At 37.4% G+C, this 13533-nt stretch overlaps 1 protein-coding gene across 2 annotated transcripts in view; it reads right to left on the bottom strand.

The window, feature by feature from the left end:
• The window catches only part of ARHGAP30 (Rho GTPase activating protein 30), a 72408-nt gene that overhangs the window by 29804 nt on the left and 29071 nt on the right, over positions 1-13533 (bottom strand). For both annotated transcript variants that reach the window (XM_069218261.1, XM_069218260.1), the window contains exons 3-7: positions 10667-10811; positions 10310-10392; positions 7910-8017; positions 5620-5747; positions 1876-2062 (exon numbers count right to left, since the gene is read on the bottom strand). In XM_069218261.1, coding sequence (XP_069074362.1) covers positions 1876-2062; positions 5620-5747; positions 7910-8017; positions 10310-10392; positions 10667-10811 — 651 coding nt within the window. The remainder of the gene's footprint in view (positions 1-1875; positions 2063-5619; positions 5748-7909; positions 8018-10309; positions 10393-10666; positions 10812-13533) is intronic.

Below are 13533 nucleotides of genomic sequence, written 5' to 3' on the forward strand. Positions count from 1 at the left end.
CATCTGGAACATGCAACTGAACTGAAGTGCATTTGGAAGACTGAAAGCTACATGAGCGTATTAGAAAGATGGTAACTTCGAAAATGCAGTGGCCAGATGGGAAAAACTGAAATGCATTAAAGAGAGGTCAAATGTACTGAAATGCACTGAGGGCATAGCAGCACAGAACAGAAATCTAATGGAAAGATGGCAACCTACTTCACTACATTTGGGAGATTGAAAATAATTTAAGTGCACTGGAAGGATGAAAAGACGTCGAAGTGCCTATGGAAGATAGAAACTAAGTGAAGTGCAATAGGATGCTGGAAACTAAAGCATGCATACTTGGTGACTGGAGTGTACTATGAGCATTAGGAAGATAAAGATGGGCTAAAGTGCACTGGATGGAAGGCACCTTATAGACGTTCATTAGAAAGATGGAAACACTGAAGTGCATTTGAAAGAGATGTAAACATAGTGAATTTAATTAAGATGGTGGAAATGAAGTGCCTAAGGAAGATGGAAATGTACTGATGTTCTTTGGAAAGATAAAAATGCATGATGTTCTTTGGAAACATAAGAATGCAGTATAGTGCCATGGTTGGAAATGTACTGAAGTTCAACATGGACAAGAAATGGACTGAACTGCATGGCAATGATTCACAGAGCAGACTTTAGACTCACGCATTCATGGGCCTCGATGGTACAAAAATTGCTTGCTCATCAATATTATACCTGACCCTCCAAGATGTCTTACTACTTGACTGCCACCTTATACAGTTATTGGCCAGGGCTTTGACCCTGGCAGTGGTCACCTTTGAGTAGGGTAGATTGTGGTACTATGCATGGCTATTCCTCACCACCCCAAGACCACCTCTAGAGAGTTGGCAATTTACTAGGGTAATTTGGAGGAAGCAACCGTTCCCTCTTGCATTACCCATGGATAAAAATTTCAGGCCACATACTGAACAAAATGACACCGAGGAGCACACCTCAGGAGAAAAGTAGTGAACACCTGGTGTGTGCATTTGTAACTTTTTATGTGTCTGTAATTTCCATGCTGCTGTGCATGGTGACCCGCTATCATGCAGCTCATTTGAAAATGTACTGCTGGTAACAGTGGGCACTACGTTTGAAGTATTAGCATCAGCTTCTTACTTAATGGGCCGATTTGCAAAGCCAATTGGTTCTTAAAAATTGTACTTTAAGTCCAAAAAATTACATTAGCCGCTCTCACTTTCTTCGCCCCATAGCTCTTGCACATATTCTTTTCTCTTCTAAATTCTATTTGCACCCTGATAAAGATAATATGGACCATACTCATTTTGTTTTTCAGAAAGAAACTCCCAAAGTGAAACCCTTTTTCTGAAAACACAAAGACCTGCTGTCGGACCCTGGGAGTTTTCCCCAAGGATGTGGGGGGGGTCATTAATTTTTTATCTGTCTCTTAATGAAAGGAAAGGTATCAGACCATCTTCTTTAAACAGGGCAAGCGGTCAGATGTTCTTACTCTGACGGCCCCTACTAAATTGGAGCGTTGGAGTAAGGTGGATCTAGGCTTTGCCGCACAGGATACTCTGTATCGTTTGTGATGGATAACACTGCCCACCAAACTCTAAATCAGGCCGTAATTCCAGCCATTGCCCTAATTTTGACCAAAGTGTTAAATTTTCTCTAAGCCTGTCAATAAACCTGTCTCGAACCCACATAATAATGCAATTCTTTATCTTATCCTACTAATTCACTTGAATGTATTTTATGTGATTTTGTTTTACATGAAAATGATTTATCAATTAAGTATATGTTCAGTAAAAAAAATTGAATAACATGACAGAGTATACTTCCATCATTTATCACACATGTATGAAAAGGTATGAGAAGAAAAGGAATGATTACTTATGGTCAGCGATGTCGATGATTGTGTGGTATGGTCGAATTTGAGGTGGACCATCTCCTTGATTCAAGATGCTGGGCAAATTGTAAGAGAGACTACGGAAGTAATGATCTTCCTTGGTGCAGACCGGAAGTGATGCTGATGTGCCTGCCACAGGGAAGGACCTGCGGTAACACTCATTTTCCCCAACTGTGGATAAAAGCAAATCACAAAGTCCCATACATGAGTTTCAGAATAAAAAGGATCAATAAAGTTATCTAAAAGCACCGCAATTGACATGCAACCATACCCCATGAAAGCAACCTGACAATAATGGCAACTTCTGTAATCAAGTGTGCATTTTGCCTTTACACACGTCCCAGGCAACATGTAAAAACAATACCAATTTGAATAGGTTAAATATTGCAATTTTAGTAGGATCTGAGAGTCAGATGTACATAAGTATTTTGCATTCAACAATTCTCAAAATCCACACAATGCCTTTTTTTAATGCACAAACACATTTTACAAAGCAAATTAGTTTTGCGACCCACACCGAATTGCAATATGAATGGGCCTGCAATATGAAAGGGGTATTGCTTTCAAAGTGCAATTCAATATGTCAGTGGTTTGTAATCAATTCTGGTTGCAAACTCCTGACCAGTTATTGACTCCTCAAAAGAGGTGGTAACTTATTTGCACATAGGAAGAGTATCCTTGTACTCATTCACATTAGGAAGTTGTGTTTGCAGCCTCAGGGGACGTGACAATGGGCCAGGAAACCCCGTCTGCTGTCCCTCATGTTTTTCCAAATAGATTTCTTTTTAAAGCAGCACTTGTTCCTTAAAGGTACTCGGCTGCTTTAAGGAAAAAGTTTCCCATTTGGAAATGTAAATCCAGAGATGGTGGTCCGCTCTTCCTTGCATGCCACCATCTTATGTTTATAGCCAATCTTAGGATATCGCAAATTGTGACCTACCTAATTACCATTTGCAAGCGAACACAGAATGATCTGTCAAATAAATATTAATTTAATGAAGTAACCTAACAGTACATCAGTTCACAAAATCAGAGTCCATTCACAAAAACTATTTGCGTAATTTAGAACTGTTTCTTGCATTTTAAAATTAGTACATCAGGATCATAGTTATTTATTAGGGCGAGTGCGCAAGCGCTTTTACCTGTTTGTAAGTATTGTGGGCTTTTAACCAGGCCCACCTCACGCCCATCACGTTCGTGGGCTCGCCTTTGAAAGATCCTTTGTTATCATTGGTAAATGCTTTATGTTTGTCCCTCTTTGGGGCAGTTTTGTTACCTCCTTGCAGACTACCCCTGTTCGATGGATAATTGCATGATTGTCGATATGTTTGACTGCGAGCTAACTTTGTTTTCCTTTTGTGTCTCTCCTTTTTGCTCATGCTCCATCGGCTCGTAATACTTTTCATTTTCAAATTTATGTAGCAAGAAATGTCCAGTTAGGAATTTACAATGCTAATAGCTCTAACTCGAGCAAATGCGAGACCCATGCATTGCTTACAACTGTAAAATGTGGTCTTACAACTGGTCTTACACCTGTAAAATGTGGTCACTATTTAATGTAGCTGCAATAATAAGAGGCAATAACTGGTCCCCTGTTACAAGAAAGCATGTATTGAGGTGCCAGAGGTCTTTCACACAATTTGAAAGGTACAATTTGCATGTGGATAAGAGGTCTTTCAGCTGCCCATAATTACATTTTTGTAAACTGGTTCATATCAAAATCTTTTATCAGGTTGTTTTTCAATATCCTCTCCCTTACTGTGGTAGAATGCAGTCTCTCTGAAACACAGAACCTTTTTAACATTAAAGTTTGTGAGCTTTAAATATATAGAATGAGTTTTCAATGGAGAAATACAATTAGAAGGACAGCATCAAAATGCAATTTACACAAGAAGCCAACATGAACCTCCACAAACTATCCTGACATAAATGTGTGAAACAGATAAACTAGGATTTGGGTTTAATAGTGTAACATTAAATGCTCAAAATGGTTACTGTAACATTTGCACATAACATCGTACTGGTGTTTAACTAAAACGAGAATGTAGGAAAAATGAATGGATGACAGAAGGAAATAATATATTAACAATCTTCAATAAGGGGAAGTAAAGAGGGGAATATCTATTGTGCAACTTCCATAACTTTCACAACTTTAGTCTTGAGGCTTATATGACACATTTAAAGTTACATAACCCCAAATTAGTGAAAAATAAACAAAAGGTCACATTGAAAATTCTGTAACAAGAATGTATGAATACTAGAAAGGTTGCACCAGGCATTAAGGTTCACCTGAATGTTGTTAACAGGGGTTAGGAGCAAGATAGCATTCCAAGCAATGCCAGTTTGGGGGCAGTGGCATAGCAAGGATGCTGCCATGGCCATTAATGCAAACAAGGAAAGTATCCAGGTTGAAAGTCTCTGCACCCCATTTTGCATCATCAGAGTTTCCAATATGCACATATCCACTTCCCACTGCCTCACATCCCAGCATCAATACTCCACAGAAAAAGAGGTCAGACTTCTTCCAGTTCCAAAAGTCCTTTTAAAACTGCTGTTCAAGATTATCCTTTCCCAGTTTAAAAAAAAACAAGGTGAGAGACTTCATCTGATTGGCCGGCAGATGACTTCTCTTGTTCAGATATTGCAACCTGGAAAACATATTCTTCACAGGTGCAATAGCCCCAAATTGGAGATTATTTGCTCCACACTAATGTGAAGGAGTTACCCTTGCCTTTGGAAGGATGCATATCAAGTAGGTCATACACTGTTATATTATACCCTAATGGAGAACAGAAATGACCATGCACTAGTATCACATTGCAGTGTTGATGAACATACTCTCTCTCTTGACTCTGAATTGAATCTTCAAATCTGTGACACCATTTTTTGGAGGACTTTAGTTGGTCTTCCCAATGGTAAGTTGTTTGAATGGGTTAATTTTACAAAAAGAGGAATTAATCTAGATTTCTGTTACTCTTCTGATCTGTATTTGATTAATCCTATGGATTTGAGGAAAATACGTTTTTTGCTGGTCTTGTTTAGATGAATTTTTGATTAGTGCAGTGTGATTGTTGTTGTTTTTCTGTAACTTTTTACCTAGTGCCTTTTGAATTGACTCAGTTTATTATATTTAGATAATAATCTTTTTATTTTTTTATGTATATGTAGACTCTTTGCATTTGATTCTTATGTTTTTCATGTTCCTATTCAAAACATAATAAATTGTTTTCACTGGAAATTCATGCCCTTCAAATAGTAAAATTGTGACTTTTCTCCCCATTACTTTTCCAAGGATCCTTTTTGTCATTTGGCTTGGTAAGTGCAATTTGATTTTCTTGCTGTGGTTAGTAATGCAATAGAAAAGGGCATCATTTCCATTTTATATAAATTTCAAATGAAACATTAATGTATGTACAGGCACATGCCAGTCTACACATCAAAACCATGACCTGTTAATCTGTTAATGTTCTCTAAATAAACTCTGCTATAGCCATTTCTAGCTAGCTATATTTTGAAGAATCTGCTATCTCTTACTGTAAGAGTTGCAGGCTAAAGTGTTGTGGAAGTGCTTCTATGACTCTGGATAATTTACCAAAATCTTGTTAGTAGGATTATTTAACAATATGGTGCAGTCGGTCGTCATCAAAGAAAATGGGGTAGAGGTGGTATTGCTGATTATTTTAGAACTCCAAGGTCAAATATGGAGTATACAAAAAATATTCTTCTACCTTTAAGAGGTGCATCTTGAAAGAGCTGGTCCACGTGAGTCAAAATGAATTCCACCACAATCGACTGTATTCGAACCTCCATAAATGCTGCTGTGCCATTGAATCCAGAAGCCTCTATGTCCTTTGACCTAATGGGAATAGAAAGAGAACAGGATCAGAGAAGTAAGGCAGACATAATCAGTATTGTAAATCTTAACAAAGAGGATTTGTTCCACTTGGGATATGATCAACAAAATCTTCAGTGGAGGTGCTCTTCAAATATGCTTCAAAGGCAACAGGTTTGATATTGTTGTTCATGAATTGATGCAGGTAAGTCACTGGTAGTTCTGTCTCCAACCAAGTGTTAATATTACAAGCCGTAGACACGCTGGGTGAATCTGTTTATTGCCATATAAAAGCTGAGTGATGTTTGGTCTCTTGAAGGCTACAATTTTGAGTATATGCTCAAGAGACTAAGAGGGTTAATTAGAGTTTAATAGATGTGGAAAACATTGGCAGATGAACCATCAAATTTATGTTCGTAATAAGGCTGACAAAACATCTGCCAAACTCTAAACAATCTCCTAAATTTAGATAAACTTTTAACATTTCATTTCTGATATTCTATCATAAGACCATTTGTATAACAGAGTGGATCAAGATATAAATCCATAAACTGATCAGCATGGTAGTATTAAATTGTATAAGAACTTATAACTATTCCATATGTGGAGTAACATGAAGGTCTGAATTACATCTGTAGTTATGTAGAATGGGGATTTACAGGTCATGGATTAGCAGGAATATGTGTACCTGAAGTTGCTACTAAACAATTGAACCAGATTTAACTTCATAAGTTTTATATTTATGTTTTGTTATATTTTGGAAGATTACCTTTATCAGTCTGATTCAGCATTGACTGCAAGGTCAGTTATAGATGCCATACCTCATGAGAAAGCTACAATTCTCTCAGCCTTAGAACACCATACCTATTTACATATAAAGCCATGTTTGTGATGGCATTAGCTAACATGCATCATTCACTTTCTTGTCAAACACTTTTCAAATAAAGCATCATCTGAGCTAGGTTGAAACCTGGGGCCCAACACACAGTCATCACTTATTGTCACTTAAATCAGAAAATGTATTCATTGAGGGTTGCCTTTTTAAGGTTTTGCCTATAGCCTGCATGAGCCGTCAGTGAAGGATATTGTTCTTTAAAGAAAAGCTTAAAAGGGGCTTAGAGCCCACCAATGACTTACTTTTAATTACCATTGGCTGGCTCCCACTTCACTCTTGTTTCCTTGCATGCCATTGGTCTGCGCCTCCTCCTCGCTTCAGCTACCTACTGGGCTAGGCTTCAGTCTTTGTCCTCCTTGTCCCTACCATGGAGCATGGACAAAAGACTGCTTCCTTTGGCCAGTGTCTTTCCCCTGGCCACAGGCTCCTTAAATCACTCTTTTTTTTTTTTAAAATGTACTTGTCGGCTCCCTGTCAGTCTCTTTAACCTACTCAGCCCACCTCCTTTTGTTTCCCACTCTTCTCTCTCTTGTTGCCCTTTTTTCCCAGGTTTACAGCACGTCCCATAGGTATTGGAGTTCTTTGCATGAGCAGCATTGTCTTCACACCAGGACACATTCATTTTTTATGTTTGGCCTGAGGAATTTCAGTGATGTGCCCTGAACCAAAGAATGCTGAGCCGACGCTGAGCCTCGAACCGGGTTCCCAAGTTCTGCAGGTGTCAGTTCGGGCAACAACTCCACATCCTCTTTAAAAGGCATTAACAAGGACAGATAGCTTACGCAAACCCCTTTGGTTTTGTTAGTGTTTATGTATTTTATTTTTTTACAAATGTTGCACAGCAGCAAGGGCTTCTGTGCAGCGTGACTTAAAGTAAACAAAAATAGGCATTATGGCGCGATCAACGCTAGCAGTACCACAGCACTTTTGTTTTTATTTACTTTGAGTCATGCTGAGCAGCAACACTTGCTGCTGTGCAACATCTTCAAAAAAAAAATGAACACCAATAGCTCTTGCATAGGCAAAACCTATTGGCTTTGCTGATTCTTGATTATACTTAGTTTCCAGGCTTCGGAATGCCTTCTCCATTAGATTATAATGGAGCGTGATTAGCTGTCTTTCAAATGTCTTCTGAAAGTCCACGTGACTAAATTGCTTGAATACTTGCTCTGACGATAATGTCCACAGGACCTAGATACCCTACCCTGGTTAAACAGGCTCTACAAATCATGTATAACATAAAACTAAATGCTACATAAATTGAACAAAGAATCTTGTTCAAAGCTCTTACCTAAGAAGATTAGGTGCCCATACGATTGCCAGATTCCTTGCATGCATGCTGGTTTCACGACTGAAAGAAGCCATATGGACTAAGTGCTTCATTAAAAACTCCAAGGTCCTAGAATACAGAATAAAAAAAAAACATGGTGGGGATGTGAGGTGATTCTCTTTGGTTATAAGGCACAATGACCAATCACCAAAGGATGTTGGTGCTGCACTGATGATAAAACAACCGAGTTGTTAAACTTCTTGTGGTTACTTTCACAATAGCTCTTAAACAGAAATATTTTACATTTCTTTCTGAAACTGATACTATGGATTGATCTTCTGAAAGCCAGTGTGTTATGAGTTTTTTATGCGCTGCCCCTCCCTTTTAAAAAAAGTGCCAAAATGTTTGTGCTCTTCATAGGTGGCAATGGGAAGAAACCTCAGGTAAAGTGGAGAGAATATGAGGCATACTCTTTTCAATAAGATGATCAGAATGGTATCCCATGAATGCTGGTTGGTAGCAGTGTCCTGGAAAAGCAGCCCAAAGATGGCTGTCCAACAAAAGGTGTTTAGGCTAAATACCTCCATATAAATTTTATAGTAGTGGAACCTGAGATGATTTGTTCCTGCAAACATATGGTAGAGTTTCTACCACAATATCAAAGTTTTGTCATCAACCTGAATTTAAATTAACTCACGATATTGACTGTAAGCATATTGTGAAGTATGTAGATTTGGACTTAAGAATACCAATTCTGTTCTTTCCAATTTAGTCTTTCCTTGCTGATATGCTGGTAGTGGTTATTATGGAGTCGGCATATGTGATATATTGTTGACTATATTAAGAGACACAACCCCTCAATAGGGATCTAGAAATTACCTGCCTAGTTGTAAAAAAAAAAAAAAAACAGATGTTCATTTTACAAGAGTGAATACATAAATTGGAATAGAGGCATGACAGTGATGACCTGGGTGGCGCTCAATATTCCGAGACAAGCCAGGTGGAAGGGCTGCTGAATATACGTACTCCATCATTTGAGTTTATTTCACACAGAAGCCAAACATAAAGTAGGACCAAATTATCAAAAATACCCTCTGTGCTGTCAATTAGTCATTTTGGCAAACCACACAGTTATTTACTGCTGGATTCATCACCATGTGATACATTTTATTATTTAGTCATCTGTTTATTTGCACTCTTCTCCTATGCTGCATTGTCCCCTCTATAGTTTTGACTTTCACCACTTCTTATACGTTTACTTCACAACCAAAGATGATACAGCTTGCTTAGTCATTTGCTCCTCATTTGTTCTTGAAAATATCAATCCTTCTTTTTCTTTTCAAGTTTTCTTTTTAAATTTTTGCCAAAGATTTTTGCCACTTTTTTACATTTACAATATTTCAGAAAATTGATAACCTGGAAACAAACAGATAAAAATGGGTGGAAATTGTAACATAACACTAAATAGTTCAAGGGCACTGAACAAGCTGAGAACAAAATGGAAACCTCAATACATAAAGGTGAAGTCATGAGTCATACTCAACAGAGCATAAATTGTCATTGTATTTATACAGTGCTTACTACCCCTGACAAGGCGTCAAAGCACTTTTCGGTGAGTAGCACCCTACTCCGAAGACCCGGGTACAGAAAATAGTTGATCTTAAATTAAACATACAAAAAATCTGTGTTGAGCAGACAAAAATGAGATCAGTGGATCCATGTTTTGCAAATACAAACAAGATCACTGGACTGCTTTCAAATCTGGTTTTAGGTGGTTGTGCTGTGGGATTTTCAATAAATGGATTGCCTCGTCTACTGCACACGTTAAACACAATTCCAAGACTTACTTATTCTTAGGTAACCCGGTCAGGTGATCACTGCTGAGAGACCCTTCCCATGACACTGTATGTAATACAAGTAGTTTTTTTTTTAATTTGCATGCATTGGTTTCTTTTTGAAGTTGGTCACATTACTCGTGCAAGATTTCAATACCTATGTGACTTTTTTTTCTTTGACTGACAACTCTCTGCTTTAACCCCACTTCTGTTTCTTTCATTTGTTTTGACAACAGCTTTCTGAAACCTTCAGGGTATCACTTATTAGCAGCCACCTCATGTCTCTCCCTATTATTTATTTAGTCATTGATTTGTCGACATTTTCTTTATTTTCCAATAGACCATCCAAGATTTAGTATGAACAGACTCACTATTTATATGACAAATGATGCATATGTGTAGTACCAAAATATAATTGTACAATATAGTTTAACATAAATGATGTGTCTAAGTATCATGTACAAGATTATCAGGCCCTTGGAGTTAATTAGAGGAATCTACACCTTAAAGGACAATACATTTGTAAACAAGATTTAGAACACAGTATTTTTGTCACAATAAAAGCTTATCCTCTCTTTATTATTACCTGTAGTGTGGGGGCGGAAGCTCCTTCAATACCTCCTTGATTTTCACAAGTCGGCCCTCCTCCAGCTGGATGGCTACAGCATCCTGGTTCAGAGAAACATGTTGCAAAAGAGTAAGCATCTAAATTGCAATTTTGTTATTTTAATTGAGAATATTTTGCAGATACCTTCAGAATTAATAATTAATTACTGATAATCCCTTCTAAAGAGGATGGCTGGTACAGATTGAAATAGTGGTAGATTTTAAATAGATACATTTCACACAAGGACATAATCACACTCAAAATCAAAGTAAATCTGAAGTACAGATCAGGAAGGGCCATCCCCTCACAGCTGCTTCAACAGCACTGTATACTTACAGCAAATTTGTCATATAGCTGATATGTGAGGAGTGGATTGGGTAGTTCTCTGAAGTAAGCCTTGCATAGTGAGCTCACACAGTGAATATCTTGTAGGTAAATCTCCTTATTAAGGTCGGGGCTACGTTCCATGTCAAATTCTTGCCTACGAGTCAAGATGTGAAAGCGAGTAGTTATTAATTTACATTTGCAAGTCACTTAAATAGTATTTATTGTTTGGCAAAACATTCCACTTCCACTTTACTTTTAATATATGTACATGAAGATACAATAATACATCTACATGCAGAAAGCATGAGAAAAACAACCATACCTGTCATGGAAAGTAAGGCACAATTATCATTGGAGACCATGTAACATCATTTTTTGTTCTCATTGGCTCCAGAGATTGGTACATTTGCTAAATATTGTTCAGAGATATTGGAACAATACATTATGTAGACTCTGAGTTGGTACACAGAGATTTGTTGACTGCTAATAATGCTCCAATGTTTGTCTTCCACCAAAGAATCTAATGAACAAGACTGAAAAGTCAAATAGAATATCATTGGTATTGCAAAACAAAAACTATATTTTCTTGTACATTGGGAGCTAAGAATATGTTTATATCATCCACATGCAGGTTATTCACACATTTTGTGGAAGACCTTTGTCACACTTCTGAATTTGGCTATCATTAAACAAGGTCATACTAGTAAACAGGAGAATTATGTTTAATGACCAGCAGGATTTTAAAAAAACGTATTGTTTGCCAACTGGAAATCTACAACTATTGGATATAAATGAAAACAAATGGATTGACAGTTAAGTATTGAAAGCATCCCTGCATATTGAGAATTGTTGGTTTCTGGGAAACAGTACATAGACTTGAGAACTGGGACTTTAAAGCCAGATCAGCATAGACAGCAATATATTACAATTGCTCATTCTGGGTTTCCTCTAGATCTACAGTATTCTTAGAGAAACCGTACGTGGGTGATGAGGGAGTGGGCTAAGATTCTGATACATTTGTTCCAACCAGTGAAACTGAAACCTAGGGAAAGAGAGATGCAGAAGTCTGACTAAAACCCAATACCACCACCTTCTCCGAACTCCAGACCCTGAAAGGCAAAAAAGGAACCCAAATCAGCCATGTACAAAAATCATAAAACAGTCATTAGAAATGAAAACTAAAGAAAATGAAGGTGTCCTTTGTCAACGTCCAGAATTCTTCAAATCAAAGATATAGGTAAAAGAAATAGAGGGGAAAAACAATGTTCACAAAGCACTAGGGCAAATTGTGATATGGGATACAAGGGGTCAATCAAAAAACCATAACAACAAATCCCTAGAATACCTTAAGGAATTCTTAGATGAAGGATGCAAACCTTCACATGAAAATCAGAAAATACAGATAACAGACTTTAAGACAACAGCTACATACAGCATATAATATGCAAAAAGCTATCACCAGGAGAGTTTGAATAAGAATATGCAAATAAGGGGGGATTCTTCAGACTGAAGAGAAAGTAGTTGTTCCACTGAGGATGAATTTGAAAAACGTTGTTTGGGAATGCAAAGAAGATTTCAACAAAGAAAATATCCTGGTCATGCAATCAAAAATGGATTAGTAAAAGCAAAAACATGATTGGTTGATTGGCAAAGAAGAAAGAACAAATGATGGGTTTGAGGAAAAGATCAGATAATATTAACATGTGCCACATAATGAAATGGTGCTTTCATGGAACACTTTTGAACATATGCCTAAATGTAATTAAAGGAACATTGAGCTAGATTTAACACAGGCTTTTCAAAATATGGAACAACAAACACGCCAGCATCTTTTATGATTTACTATGTTTTTGTATGTGCATCAAATGCCCTATAGAAGCTCCTAACTTGAAGAGCAAGATTTAGATAAACAAATAGTGAATAATCAAACGTTGTTGTTTAAAAAAATCTAAACTCTACTAGTCAGTACAGGAGGTTTATGAGAGGCAGAGTTCCACTAGAGAAAATTAACATGCTTGAGTTTAATGCTAACTTCAGTCAGTGGGTTGAAATCACACTAGAGCCAGATAAAGCAAAATCCACAGTAAAGTGCATCATGAGAATCATCAAACTAATTAAGTAAATTTAACTGTCATATCTCCAAAGTAGACTTATCCACACATGTGCAACAGAACTCTGGCTCCCATAACAATTCACTGGATTACAACAAGGATATTTGAAAAGGCTGTGTCTAACAACAGTGATGTACTAGCAAGACTGAAAGATGAATGCACCTATTACCTACAAGAACAACAATACTGCAAGGCAGTCATGAACTAGGTAGTACAATACACACATATAAAAAAATCAACTTAACCAATAGCTGCTCTGTTTAGTTGATAAAATCTAGGGCAAAACCCACGTCCAAAGAAAGATTGAGGATGAAACCAGTAAAGAGTTGGACAGCGATGATTAGCCAGGCAATGCCATAGGTCAAAAACGAATAAAGGAGGATATAATGCTGAGGAAAATGGAAGGGACAAGTCAAATAGGTCCTCTCAGGATGATTCCATGGAGAGAAATGTATTTATGCAGCACTCCTAACAAATGGACGTGTTGGCACTGGAGAATTCTGAACAGCAAATAGTCTTTGTCTTGGGGAAAGCAAACCCTCTGGAAAATGTGACTCAGAAGAAGATGGTATAGGACATTTAAAGATGAATGTGAAAAAAGATTAAGCTCCATATAATGCCTATATCACACCCTGTGCAACTGCCCTTCCCACAAAGAGAATAGAAGGAAAGTGGTCAAAAGAGTGATTTAAAGAAAGAAAACCAAAACAAATAATAAAATGCCAGCATGATCCCAAGAAGCTCAGAAACTGATAGAACAACACA

The sequence above is a fragment of the Pleurodeles waltl genome, chromosome 12 (genome assembly GCF_031143425.1).
Source record: "Pleurodeles waltl isolate 20211129_DDA chromosome 12, aPleWal1.hap1.20221129, whole genome shotgun sequence".
Taxonomy (NCBI): Eukaryota; Metazoa; Chordata; class Amphibia; order Caudata; family Salamandridae; genus Pleurodeles; species Pleurodeles waltl.